Raw genomic sequence first — 25,022 nt, 5'->3', positions numbered from 1 at the left:
GGAAATAAAATAACTTTAAAAACATTTTTTAATTTAAACCATATTAGCCAAAACTCTTGAAGCAACTTTTTATCAAGAAGTCTACATATATAAATGTAGAATTGCCAGAAGAGCAAGCTTCAGAAAGTATAAGCATAGGAGGTAAAATCCATTATTTTTAAAAGTTTAGGTGGAAAAGCAGGAATCTTGTCAGTAAACTTCCATCTATGATTGGCAACTCTCACTGATCATACCTCTATCAGGAAAGCAATTGTAGAATCATCTTCATAATTAACTTCTGAATAGTAGAGCCGCTTAAGTAAATATTTGTACTTCAAAAATGATTCCCGTTGTCGAGTCTCATTGTCAAGGCTAATACAGTTACGACACCGATATACTCGGTGTGCAGTGGATGATATAGCAAACTCTGTAGATGGTAAATAGAACTGGCAACTGTGGCAAAAGTAAATCTTCTTATAAAATTTCAGTGGGTCTTGAGGAACCTAAATAGTAAAAATATATACATATATTTATATTATTTATATAGAGAGAGCGAGAGAAAGATGTAAATAAAGCCAGGTCAAATACCACCCAACAGAAGCACAGAGGGCTAACATCTTAGAAAGAGATAAAAAGTTGGTTAATTTTTAAAAAATATATGTTTTTCTTGATTTCAGAGAGAGAAAGGGAGAGGGAGAGAGTGTTGCAGAATTTACCAGGTGACCAGAAAATACAGGAGTACTGGAGATTCAGGAAAAACCTTTTATTTAAAGTGGCGCTGCTGGCTGTGCATCACTGCAGGTTGCCCAGGACCAAACCAGAGAGGTCGGACCTGCATTACCACCATTTGTCCACCATCCAGAACTGTAATGTCAGTGCTGACATGTACACATAAGGAACTGTTGGACATTGAAATTGGGTCTCAAAAGAACTGTTGGCCCAGAAAGAAACTCACTACAGACCGATTCATTTGCCTGTCACCATAACCATTATTGCTTGTCTCATTTTCGGTTCTTATAAGTGTATTTCTAATAGCACATGATCTCACTCATCTAGGGGAAATAATGAACAACATAGACTGATGAACAAGAACAGACCCAGAAACAAGGAGGCATGGATTAGACTGTCGGGCCTCAGAGGGAGGGTAGGGGAGGGTGGAGGTAAAGGGGAGAGATAAACCAAAGGACTTGTGTGCAAGCATATGAGCTTAACCAGCGGTTAAGGACAACAGGGGGGTGGAGGCATGTGTGGGGAGGGGTGTGGGATGGTAATGGGGGGATGAGGACAAATATGTGATACCTTAATCAATAAAGAAAAAAAAAAAAGTGGCGCTGCTGGCTCAGGGGATTCAAAGGTCCAAAGCCTGAACAACTTACATAATGAGATTACTCCTTATATATATTTCTAAATTCTTTGTTTCCTTACTTCCGGGCTTTCACAGCTCCTCCTGAGTCCGTAGGAATGGGGAAGTAAGATTACAGCTAAAGGCCTGGCCTGGATGGTGCTAGTGGCCTCCCCTCTAAGCTGTTAAATTCTTGGTTTGTGACCCTTGTAAACTGGGAGTATTTAGGAAAACAGATTATTGCCTAAGGAAGGAATAGTGACTTAATTATAGGCTGACAAAAATTCACTAGGACACCAGTCACAGATTCAGATTGCTGGCTCCCCCTATATTCCTCCTCAAGAGAGGGAGAAACATGATTGGCAGCCTCCTGCACACTTCCTACTGGGGATGGAGCCCACAGTCCAGGGACGTGCCCTGACCTGACCAGGAGTTGAACCAGTGACCTTCTGGTGCATAGGCCAAAGCTCAACAAACTGAGCCACACCAGCTGAGCAAAAGTTGGTTAATTTTTAAAGTCACACTTTCCCTTTAACTTCCTATTCTATACAAAATTTAAACTTCAAGCAGTATTTATTTATCCTGCCAAAATATTAAAAATCTGTATTATTCATCAATCCTTGGACAGATGTAATAAAATCACACAGAAAATTAATTGACTGAAAGAAAATTAGTAAGTCAAGACTTTGGGTTGCAAAACAGTAAGAAAGCCTTCCAAGTGCTTTGGCACTTATTTTTAAGAAGAATTAAGAGTTTTGGTGTTATGCTACACTAATTAATCTTATAGTAGATTAACATATAAGTAAAAGCCCACTAAACCAATTGTTCTTATTCATTCAGCTTAACAATAAATTTGGATAGGCTTAATGATCAATTTTCAAAATTTGAAACTCTGTATCATATGGTAGTTCTATTTTTATTTTTTTGAGAAAACTCCATACTGTTTTCCATAATGTTGGTACCAGTTTACATGTCCACCAATAGTGCACAAGAATTCCCTTTTCTCTACATCCTTGTCAAAACTTATCTTTTGTCTTTATCACCTTGCAGTTTTGATTTGCATTTCCCTGTTGACTGAGCACTTTTCATGTGCATGGTGGTCATTTCTCTACTCTTTGGGAAATGTCTCTTAAGGTCCTTCGCTCATTTCAAAGTGGGTTAAAATTGTTTTGCTATTGAGTTGTAAAAGCTCCCTTTGGGGGGAGAGGGTTGGGCGGGATATTAACTCACCAGATATATGGTTTGCAAATATTTTCTCCTATTTCATAGGTTGCCTTTCACTTTGTTGACTGTTTCTTTTACTGTACTTTTTAGTTTGATGCAATCTCATTTGTCTGATTTTGCTTTTATTGTCTTTGCTTTTGGTGTCATGACTAAAAAATCATTGTCAAACCAATGTCAAAAAATATTTTCCCTGTTTCCTTCCAGTAAATTTAGTTTCAGGTCCTACATTTAAGTCATTAATCCATTTTGAATTGATTTTTTTATGTGGAGGGATATAAGAATCTAATTTCATTTTTTTTTTGTATGTGGTTATCTAGTTTTCTCAATCTCATTTATTGAAGAGACTATATTTTCTCCATTGTGTTCTTGGCTTCTATGTCAATTATTAGTTGACCTGATATGTATAGTTTTTCTCTGGCTAGTCTGTATCATTGATCTATATGTCTCTTTTTAAGGCAATACCATACTGTTTTAATTATTATAGCTTTTAAATATAGTTTCAAATCAGAAAGCATCATGCCTCCAATTTTGTTCTTCTTTCTCAAGATTGTTTTGGTTACTAAGAATCTTTTCTGTGAAAAATGCCATTGGAATTTTGAAAGGGATTGCACTAAACCTGTAGGTCAGTTTGGGTAGTACGGACATTTTAACAATATTAATTCTTCCAAAAAGATTTAGTAATACAAAACAAACACCAAAGCATGATCCATTTTAAAAATGGATAAATTCAACTTCATCAAAATCAAACACTTATGCTCTGTTAAAGATATTGTGTAGAGAATAAAAAGCCACGCCACAAACTAAAAGGAAGTATTTACAAATCATATATCTTACAAATAGCTTGTATGTGAAATATACAAAGAATTTTCAGAATTCAATGAATAAGAAAATAAATAGTCCAACTAAAAAAAATTGGGGAATAGTAGCACAAGATATATGCAAACAGTTCACCAAAGAAATATATGTATGGCAAAAAAAAGTGAGTAAAAAGATGTTTATTAGTCATTAGGAAAATGGAGATTAAAAAATAACAGGATACACTTCACATCTATTAGAATAAAATTAAAATAAAACTTGATAATACCAAGTAGTGACAAAGAGGCAGAACAACTGGAACTCTCATACATTAAGATGGGAATACAATATTGTACAGCCAGTTTAGAAAAAATGCTTGTCAGTGTCTTATAAAAGTACATATGCATTTACCATATGATTCAAAAAATCCCACTTCCTAGACATTTAACCCCAAACAATTAATTTACACAAAAATTCATAATCAAGTGTTTGTAGTGACTTAATCCACAAAACTCTAAACAACTCAATGCTCTACAACTGTGAGTAGATAAATTCTGGTACATCCAGACAATAAAAATACAAACTACTGATATACTAAAAACCATAGGTGAATTTCAAATGCAACATGCTAAATAAAGGAAGCCAGTCTCAAAAGACTACATGTTGTTTCACTTCTATGACATTCTGGGTTAGGTAAAACCATAAAAACAAAATGCAGATCAGTACCAAAGGTTACCAAAGGTTAGGGGCCAAGGAAAAGATTGACTACAAGGTAGCAGCATGAGGGAATCTGGGAAGGTAATAAGACTTCTTTAATCTTGACTGTGCTATTGGTTATATGACTCTCTGAGTTTGTCAAAACTCACCAAAAAGAGTGAATTTTACCAAAGGTAACTTACAAAGTGAATAAAATGGTATAATGTTATGTGAATGTATAAAATTCTATTACGTTACTACAAACATATAAAAACTAAATAAGTCTATAGAAAAGACTAAAGGTTAGCCTAGAGACAAATGAAACATTGATTTAAGTTAAAAATAATAAAATGGGAAACTTTTCTCTTGAATTTTTGTTATATTTCAATATTCTCTTCCAATACAATTAAATTTTAAACATTCATTTAAAAATAAAAAATATAAAAATTAGATAATTTTCATTTTTAAAAAGTTTCGATTAACTATTAAAGTATTTGTGTGTCAAAAAGCAAAACAGATATTCAGTCAGCTTCTTAAGTAAATTACAACTCTACAAAAAATCATTGGAATAAAACACTATTTAGAATTCTTTAGTAAACTACCCCTAAAAATATTTTAAAGTTTTGTACAGTAAGAAGGCAATCAGGCATTTATCTTAGCTTCAGAAAGCAAAAGCCCTACTGAAACCTAAACATGTTGGAGTTGGAGAAGACAGTTTAATTCAAACACATGTTACAGGATAGCTACATGGATTAGTACTCTAAGGGAACACAAACCAGGTGCATGTAGAATCTCAGAGATGCAGGATCTCTAAGGCCTCGTGTAAGAGGGACATGTGAATTGAGTCTTAGGAAATGAATTAGGACTTGGCTGGGTTGAAGGAGGCGGACAGCATTCCAGGTGGAAGCAACAGTATGTGCAAAAGCATGAAGGTGTGAGAGGTGATGATACATTCAACATAGTGCAATATTTAACTAGAAATTTAGTTCAGATATTAGGAAAGAACTCAAGATTGGAAATACAGACACAGAAGGTAAATGAATACGTTTAATTCATCAACACAAAAAATAATCATTCAAAAGAGATTTCACAATAAGATGGTCTTGCACAGGGATCCCAAGTAAAGTGTTAAAGCAAACTTTGAATAGTCTTCCATTTACTATATCACATCTTAGAATTTTGAGAAAGCAATACAGGAAAAAATTGAGTACCTTAAGGTGTCTTGCAACTTCTGCATTAAACAAAGGTGTTTTGATGTAATGAAAAAACAATGTTGCAATTCTTTTTCTGAGCCCTTCAAGGTTATCATCTTTGACTCCTCTCATCATAAGGTCAACCTCTCTGTCAATCAATTCTAGAATTTCCTGAGTCAATTTACATTCATGTTCCTATTTAAGACACACAAAAAATATTCAGTATAGAATTTTAAGAATCAGTTAGTTTTTGAAATTATCACCGAAGAAACTAAAATGAGACTCCAGAAGAAATGAAACATCACTGATATGAATATAAACTGGCACGACTAATTTGGGGGGGGGGGGGAATGACATTATCTAGTAGAGTTTAAGACATGCACAATCTATAACCCAGCAATTCTGCTCTTAAGTGCTTTAGAGAAATGTGCATGTGGAGTCATTGTACACAGTAACTCCAAAGTAAAAAACAACCAAAGAGCCATAAATAAGTTAATTACATAAATAAGTGATAGCTTATTCATATACCAGAATATTATCTAATGTAAGGAAATAAGTAGACTACAGCCATATACAATAACAACTTTCAGTCTTACAAATTAATGTTGAGTAAAAGAATCAAGGCACAAAATAGTACATACAGTATCATCCCATTTAAATAAAATACAAAAATAAGCAACACTAACCATATTTTTTTAGAAATGTACACAGAAGTGGTAAAAGAAAAGAAATTACTACCATGAAAGTCAGTTGATAGCACTGCTAGTTGATAAGAGGGTGAACTGCCGTTAGGAAGAGAAAGTGGGACACCAGCAATGTTGTTTCTATCCTGTTTTGGATCCAGAAGGTGGTTATATGATTGATGGCTTTATAGTCGTTAGACTGCACATATATATCTTACACATATTGTCTGCATGCTAATATAATTCACAATAACTTTTAATAAAGTAATAGAAATGAGTGTGGTTGAATAAGAAAGCCCTAGGTAAGAGTTAAGTGATTAAGGTAGAAGGATTGATAAGTAGTCAAATAGAAGTTGCTCCAACTGCCCCACAGAGGATCATGAGAAATGAGTGAGCCAGAAGGTAAAGTCAGTTACCAATTCTCTTCTGTACTTTTTAATACATACTTGGCATAGCTAATACGTGAGTCTACATCAGTGGTCCCTGAGCCTGAAGGCACATTAGAAGGACCTGGGGGAGGGTTTAAAAGATTAGTTAAACATTGCTTTCATACTTGAGGATCTAATTTAGCTGCCTTGAAATGGAGCATAGATATTATTTCTAATCATTCTCATATCCTCTTTCTGTGTGTGTGTGTGTGTGTGTGTGTGTGTGTGTGTGTGTGTGTCCAGATGATTGTAATGTGTACTCAGGTTTAAGATTCACTGGTCTGTATTAGCAACTGTCATCAAAATAATACCTATTATTTATTGAGGGCTTTCTATTTGTAAGTACTGAGACATACACATTATGTTTTTATTTTATATATTTATATATACAAATGTATGCACAAACATAGATATATTTATATCCTTAAAGCAACTAATTTTACAAATTAATTGAAACTGATTTTCAGAAATATTAAAGAACTTATCTAAGGTTGCACAGCCATAAGTGAATAAGAGCCAGAATTTGAATTGTTCTTGAAGACCTCAATCGTCCATCATAATATCCTATATAATAAAACCCTAATATGCAAATCAACTAAATGGTGGAATGACCGATGGAACAACCAGTTACTATGATGCACACTGACCACCAGGGGACAGACGCTCAATGCAGGAGCTGCCCCATGGTGGTCAGTGTGCTCCCCCTGTGAGAGTGCCACTCAGCCAGAAGCTAAGCTTAGGCCTAGTGAGTGCAGCGGCCATGGCGGGAGCCTCTCCCACCTCCGCTGCAGGTTGGCAGTAAGGAGCGAGGGGTCCCAGACTGCAAGAGCCCCAAACTGAGAAAGGGATGTCCGCCTGCCGGCTTAGGCCCAATCCCTGGGGGTATTGGGCCTAAGCTGGCAGGCGGACATCCCCCAAGGGGTCCTGGATTGCGAGAGAGTGCAGGCCGGGCTGAGGGACCCCCCCCCCCCAGTTCACGAATTTTGTGCACCAGGCCTCTGGTTGTTAAATAAAGGTATGTGTGGATATAATAGCTTAAACATATTGTTGAAGAGATGCACAATTTATCTTTTATAAGCCACCCTTTGGTTTTTTTTAATTAGCCAGATAATGGTCCTAATTATGTTAGATAAGAGGATTTCTACTAGATTCCCCACCTGCACTCCCTTTTTAACAATTTGGATATCATGCTTATTTCCTACCTCTGGATCTATTGCTTTTCCCTCTCTTCCTAAGTATCACGGTATTTTAAGGCCACTCACTACACAAACATCTTTGAAAGAGTAGTTCAGGACAAAGGCACTCAATGCCTCTGCTCTCAAGATGGGAAGAAATGTGAGACCTGTGGAGACTTATCTCCCAACAAGAACCATTTACTCAACTACTGAATATGGCATAAGAACTTGGTGTGTTTTGGTCTTGTTTCTTCTCAACAGAATAACTGTTCTTCACAGTTAGGAAGCAAAGAACCTACACGAGGTATCTAAGCATTTTACTGATGAAATTCTTAGATTGCAATCACATGATTCTCCTAGGTAGATTTAAATATGGCTGACAATTTTTCATTATTATTTACTAAAGGCCCAGTGCACGAAATTTGTGCATGGGGGGGGGGGGGAGATGTCCCTCAGCCCAGCCTGCACCCTCTCCAATCTGGGACCCCTCGAGGGATGTCTGACTGCTCGGTGGGATCGGGCCTAAACGGGCAGTCGGACATCCCTCTCACAATCCAAGACTGCTGGCTCCCAACTGCTCGCCTACCTGCCTGCCTGCCTGATTGCCCCAACCACTCCCCTGCCAGCCTGATGGACGCCTAACTGCTCCCCTGTCGGCCTGATAGCCCCCAACTGCCCTCCCCTGCAGGCCTGCCCCCCCCCAACTGCCTTCCCCTGCTGGCCATCTTGTGGTGGCCATCTTGTGTGTTGGAGTGATGGTCAATTTGAATATTACCTCTTTATTAGATAGGATAATGAACCCCTGATTATAATTTGGATGTCTATATCTAAATGCTCTGAGAATTTGGCTCATATTGATGACCAAAATAGACATGCAATGCAGTTATCCAATCCATTGTCTATCTAAAACCTTTATAATAGTTAAAACAGATGGTAATTCAGAAACAACATATATCTTTATGCCATAAACTGAAGGTGGCATCTGCAAGTGCCTTATAAATTTAGTGAACTGAAAATCATTTTCAGAAGCCAAATATTTTAGCTGAATTGGACACTTAATTTACCTATATTGACAAAAACATATGACCAATATTGCCTTCAATTTGAGCTATAAAACATAAGCGCTGCACCAGTGGTCCTGATGACACTTGGATTTTCCCCCTTTATTTAGGATATAGAAGACATATTCATTACAGTGAATGCTGCGATGTGCTGCCCGGATTACCCCACTTCAGAACCAAAGCACTCGGTCTCCCTGCTGTGGACGGGGTTGGCGGCTGGCAACTCTCAGCTAAGCCTCTCTCTAGAGTGCCCTCAGCTGAAGAAAGTCATATTGGCTGACAAGAGCTGCCATCAATTTAAAAGGACTTCCTCATTCAAGGCCATGCTTTCTTCCCTGGAACGCCTTGAAATCAAATGACTAATCAATGTGGGGGTATAAAGTCCAGGACCCTGAGTGGAGGTATATGGGAAGACACAAATAACTAAATGGAATTCTGACCCAGGTCCAGCTCACAGTGGGTCCCCTGGGTTCAGAGACCCACCCAGTATCCATTTCCCTGATTCTTACGCATATCATTGGAATGGAAGACTTGGTAGTTGGCACAGGCCCCCTTTCCTTTGATTTCTTGTGCTTCTGTGATGGGGAAGACGAAGCAGAAGCCCTTGAAACTACTCTACCCTGGAACCCAAGGGGGTAGAGTAGAAATGGTCTCACTCACTACGTTAGGAATGTTTACTTCCTGTCCCTGCAACTGTGTGCTCCTCAAGTTTAGAGGTCCCAATTCCTGGGGGGAAATGCTTCTAGCAGTGGACACAGCAAGAATCCTATTAAACTTGAAACTATAACTAATGCCTGGGGTCCTTAGGCCACATGACCTGGGACCAGAAAAGTGTCACATGCCTGTAAAGGTAACGGACTTTGATCTTTCAAAGGCAGTATGGCTGCTATTACCCAATGCGGACAAGGAAGGGTATTTCTGGCATCCATGTAATGGGCATTTCTTGACATACCATTTAAGGATGAGTGCAGTAAAGAGCAGCATAAAGCGTCACCTTCCCCTACCCCTTTCCCTTCCTGGACACTGAAGGAAAGACCAGCGAGGAAGGTTAGACCCCTGGGTACCAAGGAAACTGACACCTTCCTGAATCAGTGATCACTCAAGCCCAACCCAGACTGTCCTGAGGGATATTCACTGGTTTCAAACCATGGAGCTTGCTCACTGGACTCCAATCATGGAGCAGGCCTGGCAACAAACGTCAGCTTCCCTGAGAGGTATTGGATGGTTCAGCCCTTCGTTCTCTAGACCAAGCATGTCAAACTCATGGCCCACAACAAATATTTTTGCAGCCCCGCTAATATAACAGTATGTAAGAAATTTTTTACAATATCCTGTTATATATAATCTATAATAATAAAAGCATAATATGCCAATTAGACTGGATGTCCTTCTGGACAACCTTCCGGATGAAACCGGGGCTGCAAGGGAAGCCCAGGTCCCAGGTGACAGAGGGAAGCCAGTGCTGGCAGCCGGGGGGAAGGGAGGCCTACTCTTACATGAATTTCGTGCATCAGGCCTCTAGTTATTAATAACAAACTACAATGTTCACTAATGACTGATTATTATAATCATGTTGCATTCATTTCCCTTACACGCCTTTCTTGCAGGTTCATCATTTCTCCACTAATACTAGCAGCGAATGTTTTAGCAGCGGATTGCCACATCATTACTCTTGGACTGACTTGTTTGGTGTGCACAACAGGAAATATTTCATTTTTGGAGAACAAGAAAAATAGGTTTATTTGCATTACACTTATTAATCTGTGCAGTTATTCAGTGTCTGGTAAGTTAGTGTTCAAGAAAAAATATTAATTTTTATTAAAATGTTCTATTATTTTATGTTAATGACTAGAGGCCCAGTGCACGAATTTTGTGCACCAGGATCGGGCCTAAATGGGCAGTTGGACATTCCTCTCACAATCCAGGACTGCTGGCTCCCAACTGCTCACCTGCCTGCCTTCCTGATTGCCCCTAACCACTTCTGCCTGCCAGCCTGATCACCCCCTAACCACTCCCCTCCCAGCCTGATTGAAGCCTAACTGCTCCCCTGCCAGCCTGTTTGCCCCTAACTGCCCTCCCCTACATGCCTGGTCATCCCTAACTGCCCTCCTTTGCACACCTGGTCCCCCCCAACTGCTCTCCCCTGTAGGCCTGGGTCCCCCCCAATTGCCCTTCCCTGCAGGCCTAGTCGCCCCCAACTTCCCTCCCTTGCAGGCCTGGTCCCCTCCAACTGCCCTCCCCTGCTGGCCTGATTGCTCACAACTGCCCTCCCTTGCAGGCCCGGTCCCTCCCAACTGCCCTCCCCTGCTGGCCATCTTGTGGCGGCTATCTTGTGTCCACATGGGGGCAGCCATCTTGTATGTTGGAGTGATGGTAAATCTGCATATTACTCTTTTATTAGATAGGATAGAGGCCTGGTGCATGGGTGGGGGCCAGCTGGTTTGCCCTGAAGAGTGTCCCAGATCAGGGTGGGGGTTCCCTTGGGGCATGGGGCAGCCTGAGAGAGAGGCCTGTGGTGGTTTGCAGGACAGCCATGCCCCCCAGCGACCCAAGCGGAGGCCCTGGTATCTGGGATTTATTTATCTTCTACAATTGAAACTTTGTAGCCTGCAGCGGAGCCAAGCCTTCTGCTCGCTCCATGGCCACAGCCATTTCTGTTAGGATTTATTTACCTTTTATAATTGAAACTTTGTAGCCTTAAGCAGAGGCCTGGGCCAGCAAGGGCAGGCGGAAAGCTTGGCTTCCTCCATTGCCGGGGAAACCCAAGCCTCCCTTCTGCTCTCCGTGGCCTCAGCCATCTTGGTTGGGTTTATTTGCATATTCGTTTCTGATTGGCTGGTGGGCATGGCTTGTGGTGTAGCAGAGGTACAGTCAGTTTGGATATTACTCTTTTATTAGATAGGATTACTCATTTATTTCAGCCCTTTGTATTCAGCATGTCTCTATCCAAATATACCTACATTTCTATGAAAATTGAAGCTTTTGGTTTTTTTGCAGTCCAAATAATCTTAAACCTTTTTTATTTGGCCCATGTTAGCCTTTGAGTTTTACATGCTTGCTCTAGACTCTTAAATACTGGCTGCTTTGACTTGTAATTATGTTTTGGTGATGTGCAGTCAATGTACCAACATGTTTACAACCTAGAATCATGGTAATAGTGTGTTTTGTTTTTTTAACTGTTCAGAAAAAGTAACTTAAATTACGAATAAGATTGAAGTGAAGCCTGGCCCATGTGGTTCATTTGGTTGGAGCGTCATCCCGTGCACCAGAAGGTTGGAGGTTCAATTCCAGTCGGAGTACATACCCAGGTTGTGGGCTCGATCCCCAGTTGGGGCACATACATGAGGCAACGGATGGATGTTTCTCACATCATTGTTTCTCTCTCCCCTTCTCCCTCTCTAACAAAAGTCAATTTAAAAACAAAAGATTAAAGTCAAAACAAAAACAAAATCACACCTCCTTCCTGGGAGCAACCACATTTAGTATATGGTCATACGGGAGCAATGCCCAGCACCTGCCTCAACTTAGGACAACTCAGAAGCCTTCCCAGTTTCTGAGTTTCCTGTGAGACTGGCTGAAGTCATTGCTGAGACTTGACCAGCATTTCTTTTATCCACCTGACCAGTCCTGCCTTATCAATTTCCCCACAGGAGTTACTTCTGAGAGCACTCTCCAAGAAACTTCCTGCACACAAATCCCTGTATTTCTTGCGCACTTGATCTGTGACATCTGTTTCATTTTCATTAAAAGCAGGACTAAAACACACAAAATCAACATCTGATGAGGAAAAAAGACAAAAATACTTACACTAATGCTACTTTAAAACTGCTAAAAATAAAATTTTCATTGATGACTGTCAAAACATATAGACAGCCCTAGCCGGTTTGGCTCAGTGGATAGAGCATCAGCCTGTGGACTGAAAGGTCCCAGGTTCGATTCCAGTCAAGGCATATGCCCAGGTTGCAGGCTTGATCCCCAGTAGGGGGTGTGCAGGAGGCAGCTAATCAATGATTCTCTCTCATCATTGATGTTTCTATCTCTCTCTCTCCCTCTCCCTTCCTCTCTGAAATCAATAAAAAATATGTTAAAAAAACAAACATATAGACAATAGTTGCTGTTTTACTGAACTGAGTTGAGTATTAATCCCATGCAGTATATTTGCATATATTTGCTTCACTGCATATATATAAAAATACATTTATATTTAGAATGTCCATTGTGCTATTTTTACATTTATTATGTGCCATAATATATAGTTTGAGAACTTTTAGGTAAATATCCATGCATAACCCATATCCTCTCCAAATTATACCAAAACAATATAGTTGTTGACAAAATTTATGTAAACATTTATCAATCATTTTTATAATTACTGAATGCAAACATCTTATTTATTTCACTATTCAATTTTTTTTATTGATAGTGCTAAGAATACCCCAAAACTAAGAGAGAGTTACTGTACCTTCACAGTATGTTTAAGTGTTAAGAGTACGTCCAGTCTCTCATCTTGCGAGAGATTTTTCAGCATAATGCATTTATAGATGTTTTGAAGCTCTCTGGCTCTGATAGTGAACTGTGTATCCATCTCAATTATTTTGCCATCGACTCTTCTCCATGTTTTTGGAGCTGAACACTTAAAAAATAGTATTATGTTTATAATTATCAGTTAGTTAAAGGCTAAAATATAACCTTGTTTTTTCTATTAAAAGTTTACCTTAATTATCATATGCTTTATAAATAAGAGTATCACTAAAACATCAGAAAATTAAAGAATTTGGAGACCATGGGACAGTAAGAAATTTTAGGAAAAAAATATGAGAGAGCTGTTCAGCATATAAACATTTCTACAGGATTCAGGTTTTGCTACTAATTTGTACTAACTGTTACTTTGAATGGCTTGAAGGATGCATGAAAAAACTCATTAACCAGATTTAGAATGTTTTTAAAAATTATCTGCTCAGTTCAATTATATTGAACTAGAGGCCCAGTGCATGGATTCATGCACCGGTGGGGTCCCTCAGCCTTGCCCAATCGGCCAGATCTCAGCAGCAAGCAAACCTACTGGTCAGTGCGTCTGCCTCTCGGTGTCAGTGTGCATCATAGCAATTGGTCGAATGGTAGAATGAATGGTTGGACACTTAGCATATTAGGCTTTTATTATATAGGATTGTATAAATGTCTTGATCGTGCCTTGCCAACTGAAGACCACCTTTGTGGGTGGAGCTATTGTTACAATCCTCAATGTGTTAAGCCAAAAGAACTCTGTGAGTTTTAGTTTTGTTTCCTAGATAAATAAATCTACTAAAAGCTTACAATTCTTCACAAAGCAGATGTCCATAGTGAGACGGCTTTACTCAGCTATCTTAGCAGTTGCTATGGTCCCTGCCTCCCTGATAATGGCTAAGAGTCTCAGATTTGTATTTCCAAATCTGGCGAGGTACCTCCCAACTGAGCCCACCTCCAGAACTGAAGGTGAAAACTAGAGCTCACCTGCCCTGAAGCTCCTCTGACTACTTCCAGGCTAAGAATTCAGAGACCAGAGACAGGAAGTGGAGAAAGTCCTCTGCAACTCAGGACACCAGCACAGTCTTAATGACTAGTATTAAGTTTGGGTTTGCCAATGCTTCTGTTCCCGCCTTTAAGATGCATTCACCTGGAAATTTCCCTGTGAAAACTCATAGTCTATTTGCTCTTCCACTTTAAGTTAGAAAGTTGCTGTTTCTCTCCCTGATTATACTCTAGCAGAAACAAGGCTATCTCTCTTATCATGACTATTAACTGTTCAGATGTTGGAAGCTGATTGGTAATCGCTTTGGAGACCTGTAGTCCAGTTGCTATACTTGCAACCATTTAAATCTTAGATTTGATATAATTTAGAGTTTAAATAAAATCCCATGTGTTGGGACAAATTATCAGGAATGTAGACTAGTCAAATAAAGAAATAATATTAAGATGCACTTGGTATGACAGTATTATGAGGAATTTATAGTTATAGCATCAATTTACCTTTTATTATTTTACATTTCATATTAGCTAAATTACATTGAGAACTACAAAGTAACCTTTGAAAAAATATTTGAGCCCTGGCTGGTGTGGCTCATTTGGCTGAACGCAGAGGGCATACAGGAGGCAGCCGATAGACGTTTCTCTCTCTCATTGACATTTCTCTCTCTCTCTCTCCCTCTCACTTCCTCTCTCTCTAAGGTAAATAAAAACGTATTTGTAAAAATAAATCAACTATATTTGATATGCTTTCAAAGTAATAACATCATTTTCTGGTCAAAGCCAAAATGAATCTGAAATTTTAGATTCTCAGTTCTAGTTTTAATTCAGCAAGTGCAAAGCATCAGCCCTATAATTAATTATATTTTAGAGCATAACTGTAGTATTAAATAATGTATTATTCATTAGTGGGCTGATAGAATTAAGTCAAATTTATTAAGAATTACAAAACATATACAGCTCAATAATAAAGTGTTTTATCAGTTAATTATTATCAATTAGAAATAAAAATATTGTTTTAAATTGAATACAGCCTTGTATGGGATAGGCCTCAGAATGTTATTAAAGTTTAATGCTTGTTTCAAAGCTCTTTTTAAAAGTTTTAAGGAATAACCAATCTTAAGATAAGTTTTCTATTGCAACATTCTAAAGTCTAACTAATTTAATATGCAATTTTCCTCAGGGAGGTTCTGTTAAATGTAATCTTCAAGTAATGTGGATGATACCTTTTGCTCTGCAGGCTGATAATTTATTTCATTTGTAATAATCCAAGTATATATATTTTTTATTTTTTTATTTCTTTATTGCTTAAGGTATCACATATTTGTCCTCATCCCCCCATTACCATCCCACACCCCTTCCCACACATGCCCCCACCCCCTGTGTTGTCCTTAACCGCTGGTTAGGCTCATATGCTTGCACACAAGTCCTTTGGTTGATCTCTCCCCTTTACCCCCACCCTCCCTCTGAGGCCCGACAGTCTGATCCATGCCTCCTTGTTTCTGGGTCTGTTCTTGTTCATCCATCTATGTTGTTCATTATTTCCCCTAGATGAGTGAGATCATGTGCTATTAGAAATACACTTATAAGAACCGAAAATGAGACAAGCAATAATGGTTATGGTGACAGGCAAATGAATCAGTCTGTAGTGAGTTTCTTTCTGGGCCAACAGTTCAATTTCAATGTCCAACAGTTCTTATGTGTACATGTCAGCACTGACATTACAGTTCTGGATGGTGGACAAATTGTGGTAATGCAGGTCCGACTCTCTCTGGTTTGGTCCTGGGCAACCTGCAGTGATGCACAGCTGCTAACGGCTAGTATGGGAAGACCACATCAGCGTCTTGCATCTCTAATAATCCAAGTATATTAACCTTTTAATGAAATACCTAGTGTAAGAAACATGCCTCTGATTCATCTTCATAGAAAAGAAACAGCATGTGGCCAGACGGTTACTGAATTTCCCCAGAGCAAACAGGATGTGAGGGATGGGGAGAAGGTATGAGAGCTGTGCACAGGGCTGATAGCACTTTTTCCTGGAAGATTCCCCTAAACAAAGGGAGGTGGAGACAGCTAGAAAGGTCTCAGCCCAATGTTTTAAATGGCCCAATGGGAGACAGCAAGACCTAGGAGGCGTATTAAGAAACACGTGACCAAATAGTACTCAGCCAATGAGGAACCGGAGGAGGGACTAAATAAATAGGCTATGTTCCCTGCCCCACGTGTGTTCCTGTACAATGGGCATCCACTCTCCAGAGTGTTATTAAAAGTCTCATTTTCGCCATGCTTCTGTTTCCCAGTTCGTCATTTGAAATTCGGACAGGTGAGCCATTTCTCACACCTAGTTTATCTACTACATTGTATTTTATCCAGCTGGTGGATTGATTTAACTCTACCTTACCTCCAAGTTTTTAGCCCCATCTAAATAATATGATATGGTAATATCTTGAATTTTTTCCAAATATATTTGACATTCTGAACCTTCCCATCATTTAATTTTCAACTCAAACTCTATTCCTAACTACTATGGTCTGAACCAATAAAATTACTAGTACCTGAAATATCTTACTTATAAACACACACATACATACACATGCAGTATTTTTATTTCAATTGCTCAGGACAATAAAATTTGTGTCCAAATTGTTCTATAATTATTTTATGTTTGTTAATTCTATATCTCCCCAAAGATTGTAAGAATAAATGTTTCAGTTGTGTATATCTCACAGGGATAACAGTACTCATTCATTCAGCCAACTAATATTTATTGTTTACTGTATATCAGTCAGCACACTAAGTACCTAGTAGATAAAATACTGTCCTGATTTCAAGAATTCTCAAATCTAATGAGATATAAAGATAAGAAAATAAGTAACTAAAAGAAGGGTGATTATGCTTGATGATTGCAGGTAAATAAGTAATTAACTGGTGAAAAAATAGAATCTGAGATGAAACCCGAAGAAAAAGGAGGTAGCCAGAGTAAAAGGAATAATGAGTGATAGATACAAAGAATCCTAGATTTGAAGTTCAAATTCTCTAGTGTTGGCACTGTGAAGATATTAAAATCTGTTTGGCAAAGCTTTTTTATACCGGATTTATTTCTGCCAACACTGACAATTTGGTCTTCAAATCTAGGCTTCTTTGATTTCAGGCCTTAAGATATTTTTTTACTCTGATGTAGGAAAATGTCAACTTTACTGATTTCTCCTTCCTATTTCCTTTTTTTCTTTGAAAGCTTTGGCTGTACTAAGAGATGCACAACAATGCTGTTCTTAAATTGACTCAGAAAACAGGAGTGTAATAAATTCCACTCAGCTGCTAACAAACGAGACAGTGCGGACTCTGGAGGAGAGAAACAGAAGAACAGCAGGAAGACGCATTTCAGGGAAGGGAAGGTGGAGAGAGAACCCTGAGTGCAGCAGGCTTCCACACAGGAGGAGAAGTGACTGCACTGTGAAGAGGTCTTTCTTCCTCCTAAATTAATACTCAAGTCCCTAAGGACACAAATTAAGAATAGCCCCAAACCTCCAATAGCTACTGGGTAGTGGTCAGCTTTTCTTTCACACAGCAAAGGGGTTGTGTTCGTCCACAGAGGACACCCCTGTGTACACTGTGGTGCTCAGAGAGAGGCAAGACTCGGTTGCATTTTTCGGACCCATTAGCTGTTGGCCACCTGAGTAATGAGAAAAATCATTTAAATGACACAGCTAACATAGGTTGCAGTGTTTTAGCTTGTGATTATGAGAAGGGGTGTGAAATCAAGAGAATGAAAGAATAAATGGCCTCGGCTCTACAGAAAAGCCTCTTACAAAGTGCAAATGGTCTCAATACCATTTAGATAAAAAGCACACAAGATATATTAGAAACCAGCTGATGATTTTTTGTTCAAATTTCTTGACCTGAATTTCTTCACCTCTGTTAACTTGTGAGTTTTTAACATTTGATAACCTGTGGCGGTCAATGTTTGATGTGTTAAAAGTATAAATTATTTAATTAATTCTTCATAAAGCCTTTCAATTAAGCCTTTTGGCTTAGTATAGAATTCGTAATAACTGACTGATTCAATGCCTTGATTGGACCAATTGAAAAGCATATCATTCTTACTCAGAGAAATTCCATGTTCAGGATAAAAAGATAAAAAATAAAATATCAGTTCAGTAATCTACATAATATTTAGATTCAATGAAGTTAAACACCAAAATTACAATTTTGTTCTCCAATGCTATTTACAAACTACAAAAAAGTAAATGTGCTTTTTACATATCTATATATGATGGTGCTAAGTGTGGCTCTTAAAATCTGCATTATAGCTCTGGTTGTTAGTTTTGACATTTGAAAAACTCTAAACTTGTCCAGCTTCAGGGATTAATAATAAGCTAGTTTTTCTTAGCAATCAAAAAAGCCTGTAGATTAATAACTTACTTCAAGTTTTATGAGCTGAATACTGACTCCTCCTGCATATCAGAGACAATGTTAGGCATGGAGGAAATGTGGGAAGGTGGACGAGCATAAAAGGGGGTAGATGTTGTATTTGCAACGAAAGACTTAATATAAAATCTGTCATAATTGTTTTCTATGATGTTTAATATGACATTATATACAAAAAGGTGATTAAAATGACAAAGATTTTAAAATGTAGTGTAACAGGTTAAAAGCAGGTCCAAAGTAACTGTTAGTCAATATTTTTGAAGACTGGACTAATTAGGTTATATAATGGACTGGGATTGATCTTGAATGTAGTTGCTCCATTCTGTGGTTGCGTTTTTCTTGCCCTATACAACACTTTGGTCAAAAGAGAAGTGAAATTCCTTTGTAGCAGATGAAATGTCCAATTCTCTAAACCTTAGTCTGGGGATTGGTGATTAATCTGGTGTATCAGCTGGGGTGACTGCAGATATAGAACTCCAGTTCTAAAGCCTATGACCCACAAAAAGCCTTCCCTTGCTATCTACAAGTTCTTCTGGCGAGCTTTTCTACCCTTCCGTCAACCTACTGGTCTTTGATTGTGTGTGCTGCCCTGAATCAGTCTGGACATTGGGGCCCGGTCATTCTCTCATTCTTTTCCCTCTTACAAGAAAATACCATCTTGTACTTAGTATTTCATATATTTAGTAGTACAACTAAAGAAGCCACATTGGACCCATTGCCTTCCAACTATCTCCTCAGCAATACTGAAAAACCTCCATTTTACTGGCACAAAACAATACTTCCTACACTGAGGATCCTTCAGAGTCAGATTGAACTCCAACAACTTATCAAAGTATTTATAAGAAACCAAAATGATCCCTGGCAGGTGTGGCTTAGCTGGTTGAGTGTACTCTGTGCACAAAAAGGTTGCAGGTTCGATTCCCAGTCAGGGCACATGCACGGGTTGAGGGCTCAATTGTGCAGGAGGCAGCCAATCGATGTTTCTCTCTCACACTGATATCTCTCTCTCTCTCTCTCTCTCTCTCTCTCTCTCTCTCTCTCTCTCCTTTTTCCTCTTCCTCCTCCTCCTCTTCCTCCTCCTCCTCCTCCTCCTCCTCTTCCTCCTCCTCCTTCTCCTTCTCCTCCCCACCCTCCCTCTCCATTCCTCTCTCTATAAAATCAATAAAAGGAAGGCAGAGGTGGGTAGGTAGGTGGGAAGAGCTCAACCAAAGAACTTGTATGTATATATGCATAACCCGTGGGCACAGACAATAGGGAGGTGAAGGCCTGAGCGAGGGAGTAGGGGTGAGCTAGAAGGGGGTCAATGGGGGAAAAAGGGGACATATGTAATACTTTCAACAATAAAGATTTAAAAAATAATAAAATGTCATCAAGGAAAAATATAAAATAAAATCAATAAAAGCATATTAAAAAAAATAAAAACAAATTTTCTTCTTAATGGGAATTCTTGTGAACAAAATGTCCCAATCTTATCTTTTGTGTGTGTGTGTGTGTGTGTGTGTGTGTGTGTGTGTGTGTGTGTGTGATTTAAAGGCCTTATCTTAGAGTGATATACTTCATGAGAAAGAGTTATGTTCAACTGGCTCCAGAGTTGCTATTATATGTTGGGACTTGATCTACTTTTAGACTCTTTATAATTCAAAAAATATTTAGAATTAATGCTAGACATGAGGCCTGGGGTAGGGATGAGGGATAAGGTAAAAAGGCATAAAGAAGAATAGATATTGCAAAAGTATTTACAGAAGAATTTAAATTAGTTTATAGTAAAAAAGGAGCAGAGAACGCACAGGTGGAAACCCTCTGGAGGGTGCAGCCCATCTTCCCTATCCACTGGCACCTCAGAGCCTCAGGCACCTGCAAACACTCTTGGGCCCTGGGTCCATGCTGACCTCCTTGGTGAGGTTAACAATCAGACACATAAGGAACACAGTCCCCAGTGATGAAGCTAGATTCAACATAAAGCAATTTGCTAAATGAATAAGTTTGTCTGAAATATGAATCTGGAGAAGTATGAATATTATGGCTTCTATACAGTAGACTCATCTTTGCTAAAATGAAAATATTTAAAAATTTGAAATGACAGTATATACATGTATAGCTTCTTGATAATATCTGAAATATAAAATTATAAAATGATTGTTTCTCATTTTCCCCCTGCCTTCCCCCACACGCATTTATTGATACTCTGTGGTAAACTCTGCTAAGATATGAGGATACAGAGACAAAGATAGCTCTTGCCTTCAGAAGCTCAGAATCTAGGAAGGATGCAGACATGTAAATAGATATAATAAAAACTGACCATAATGTACTGAGAGAGAAGTAAATAGTCTCATGAAAGCATGCAGTCCAGGCCACAGGAGGAGGATCAGTGGATCCTTTCTCAAACAAGAGGTGTCTGAGCTTGTTTGGAAGGGTGGTTAGCTGGCTACTGCAGCAGGAAGGAAAGGATAGTCCAAGTAGAGGCAACACTAGATGCAAAAGCATCAAGAACACGTGATCTTTCTACAGATGTGCAAATTTCTGAGCATAGCTGGAGCAGTGTGGCTTTAGTGTGCAAGGAGAGATGACAGTGGGACAACAGTGGGGTGGGTGAGGTGGGCTGAGAATCCATTATTAAAATCTTTGAGGCCTAGCTGGTTTGGCTCAGTGGACAAAGCGTCAGCCTGTGGACTGAAGGGTCCCAGGTTCGATTCTGATCAAGGCACATGCCCAGATTGCAGGCTCCATCCCCAGTATGGGATGTGCTGGAGGCAGCCGATCAACGATTCTCCCTCATCATTGATGTTTCTATCTCTCTCTCCCTCTCCCTTCCTCTCTAAAATCAATAAAAATTAAAAAAATTTAAAACCTTTGTTCCCTGAGGCAATGAGGAGAGGCATGGCAGAGAGGTATTTAATGAGGTCACTATGGTAGTGGCAACAGTATAGATAATGGAGGAGGGAATTGCAAAATGAGACTGGATACCAAGAGCCTAATTTGGGGACAAAGAGTAATCCAGAGGAGGAGAACATCAGAATTATTTCAACCAGTGGCAAGCTCACACACACAGGACAAGCGTCTCATGACAGCCTCCTGGGGGCGAAAGGGCAGCGAGAGAGAGGAGCTGCCCACAGCATACTCTCAGAAGCCTCCCATCCCTCTGTGTTCCAGTAGGACCACAAGGCATTCCACAAGACTCAGAGTAGCTGCAGTTCTAGTCTTTGCCTATTTAGATACATGGGAAGTCATCAGAGTGCCATGAAGGAGCCATTTCCTACAGGCAGTGGTAGTGGGTTTAGAAACGAAGCAGTAAAGAATTGAGGAGATTATTAAAATAATAGAACAAACAGGTTAGTGGCTAAATGGGATGTCAAGAATAATGCTTCCTGAAGCAACTGAGTAGATGATGAAATATTCACAGAGATAATAAATAGTGTGAGTGCTACAGAATAGGATAAGTTTGGAGGTGAGGGGTGAAGGAATGGTGAGATGATATGACTTAAGGGTTGATGTGAGGTGGACTCTTGGGACATCCAAAGAGCAATGACAGTAGGCAATTGGATATGTGATTTTGGGAGCTCCTAAGAGAGGTCTGGCCATTTTTTACCATCACATCCAGCCTGGAACTATAGGGAAGTCCAGGATTCAGGTAGCAGTTAAAGCCAGAAGAAAAAACTGAGAATCAAACAGGAGAGTGTGCAGGTAAGATAAGAGGAAGGCATTTATAGTATCAAAAAATATGCTTTTTGAGGACAAATGCTCTCAAACAAGAATCATACAAACTAGAATCACTAGACTCCCTACAGGCGAATATCTTGAAGAGCTCCATTCATTTTCTTCTTGTAGCTGGTTGGCTTTTAATTGTTTACAAAGATCAGGTTTATAAAAGAAAATTGGTCACTATGGAAACAGGCTCTTCAGTATCAAACAGACAGTGCCACCAAGAAAGGGTAATTACTTTAGTTTTTCCATTAATTGTATATTTTCATGGTTTTCAATAACCATGTATCTTTTTGGTCAGAAATGTTTAATCAGTTAATGACCTGGTGAGCAAGAGGAAAAACACTAGTCTATAGCTATTTCCCTAGGTTGCTTACCCTATGGGCACACCAGAAAAGATACTTTGTGAATTTCATACTCCATTTTATCAGGGGGTACAATTCATCCAATACCTATAACCAGCCTAAAACTAAATGAACAGTCACAAGGAAAGTGTTTCCATTTTTTCATTCATGGCTGAATCCCTTTTGTTGAAAAACACATTAATTTCATGTTACTTGTCCGTCATTATTCTAGGCTACAGTTGAAATGTAAATAAGCATCAAAAGTAAAAATAGAGAGAATTTAAAGAAATATGTCACCAAAATGCTAAACAAAATTCATACAAATTCTTAAAATGCAAATCTTAGTTGTTTTACACTAAGGACACATTGATGTTTAAACAAGTGCCGCTGCACTGACCTTATTTAAAAAAGTTTGTATGATGGCTTCCTGGTTTGCCATGTAAGCGATGTGTCTGTGCCTCCCAATGGAAGCAATGATTTGGGTCTCTTTTTCCAGAAGTTCGCACAAAGCAGCTTTCCTCTCAGCTCCACAGAAAGCCTGGTTAATGCATTCCAGTTCTTCTTGTCGCCAGACTAGGGGAATAACATGAGAGACTCCTGAGGTTTTAAAATCCCACAGCTTTTTACCATCACATCCTGACAAGCAGTCTTTTATTTCTGTGTCAATTTCAATAAAATTATACATGAATGGAATCACTCATAATATACATCTGACACATAAAAAAATAGGACAAAAAAAGAAGCTGAGAGGCTTAAAGCAACAGAAGTGGCCAAACAGAAGCCAGAGGAAATCGGTACAGAGAATGTCAACATAAGCCTATAGGTAAGCTTGCTCGCGGGTTCCTGCCGCAGGCAGCAGGTCTGTCTTCATCCATGCACGTTTACCTAACTTCAGCTTCGCTCAAGATACCCGCCCCTCTGAACACATCAGATATGCTAAATGCTCCAGCCTTTTCTTACACACATCTCAATCTCTTCAGACCAGTAATAAATTTAGGACACTGGAGCATTATTTAGGGTATTCTGCTAACCTCAAGAAGAAAAATACTGCTTGCCTAGATTAATATTTAAGTCCTAGGTAAATCTGGATATATATATATACATATGTACTTTCAAACACATATGTATTCATATTACTCAGCTTTTATATTTTGGTAAATTATTAGCATGACTTTTAAAAAGAAAACCAATCAATGAAGCTAATTAGAAATGAAAATATGGGCCTTAATTTCAATAAAATTTTCCAATAGATGAATAACCTCCCTGTAAATCTGTTATAAGGGATAGAATATGGCAGCAGAAATATACCATGTCCCAACTACTAATAAGAAGTATAAAACTACAGGAATCAGGAACAGCTGATTTTATATCTCATTTGACTGTTTCCAGAACTATACACAGAAGCCATTGAGGAGAACAGAGAGATTCTTTCTCCCCTTCATCTACACTAATAAAAGAGAAACATGCAAATTAACCATCACTCTGCTACACCCACAAGCCACGCCCACCAGCCAATTAGGAGTGAGTATGCAAATTAACCCAACCAAGATGGCGGCTGGCCACGGAGCTGGAGCAAGCAGGAGGCTTGGATTGCCCTGGGTTGCCAAGCTTCCCGCCTGCCCTGGCTGGCCCTGGCCTCCACTCAAGGCCACAAAGTTTCAATTATAGAAGATAAATAAATCCCAACAAAAATGGCGGTGGCCACAGAGCAGGAGCAAGCAGGAGGCTTGGGTTGCCCCTGGCGATGGAGGAAGCCAAGCTTCCCTCCTGCCCTGGCTGGCCCTGGCCTCTGCTCAAGACTACAAAGTTTCAATTATAGAAGAGAAATAAATCCTAGATACTTGCTTCCAGCCAGCCCTGGCCTCCACTCAAGGAGGCACTTGAAAAAAGAAAAAAAGGAGGGGCTGGGACCTTGGGTAGCTGGGGATAGTGGTGATCAGGCCAGGATGGGACGGCAGGGGCCATTGGGGGTAAGCAGACCAACAGGGGGGGACAGTTGGGGTGAGCAGGCCAACAGGGGGGCAGTTGGGGTGAGCAGGCTGGCATGCGGGGCAGTGGGGGCAAGCAGATCAGCAGTGGGGGCAGTTGGGGGTGAGCAGGCTGGCAGGCAGAGTGATTAGGGGCAATCAGGCAGGCAGGCAGGCAAGCAGGTGAGCGGCTGGAGCCAGCAGTCCTGGATTGTGAGAGAAATGTCTGACTGCCGGTTTAGGCCCGATCCCTGTAAACCAGCAGTAGGACATCCTTCGAGGGGTCCCAGATTGGAGAAGGTGCAGGCTGGGCTGAGGAACACTGTCCCCCCCACTGCACGAATTTCGTACACTGGGCCACAAGTAACATATATGTTCCCTAGGGATGATTTAAAGAATGGAATAATATATTAGTTTGCTTGGGCAGTCATAACAAAGTACCACAGAATGGGTGACTTAAACAACAGAAATTAATTTCCTCTCAGTTTTGAGGCTAGAAGTTCAAG

The 25,022-nt window shown here is 39.4% G+C and overlaps 1 protein-coding gene across 1 annotated transcript in view; it reads right to left on the bottom strand.

Moving 5' to 3' along the window:
* Nucleotides 1-25,022, bottom strand: part of IQUB (IQ motif and ubiquitin domain containing) — a 70,183-nt gene that overhangs the window by 5,854 nt on the left and 39,307 nt on the right. The window contains exons 8-11 of the mRNA XM_008159664.3: nt 22,947-23,122; nt 13,039-13,209; nt 5,248-5,424; nt 234-482 (exon numbers count right to left, since the gene is read on the bottom strand). Coding sequence (XP_008157886.2) covers nt 234-482; nt 5,248-5,424; nt 13,039-13,209; nt 22,947-23,122 — 773 coding nt within the window. The remainder of the gene's footprint in view (nt 1-233; nt 483-5,247; nt 5,425-13,038; nt 13,210-22,946; nt 23,123-25,022) is intronic.

The sequence above is a fragment of the Eptesicus fuscus genome, chromosome 14, assembly GCF_027574615.1.
Source record: "Eptesicus fuscus isolate TK198812 chromosome 14, DD_ASM_mEF_20220401, whole genome shotgun sequence".
NCBI classification, from domain to species: Eukaryota; Metazoa; Chordata; class Mammalia; order Chiroptera; family Vespertilionidae; genus Eptesicus; species Eptesicus fuscus.
The sequence above is the reverse complement of the archived record's forward strand: the minus strand, read 5'-3'. Positions and strand labels throughout refer to the sequence as shown.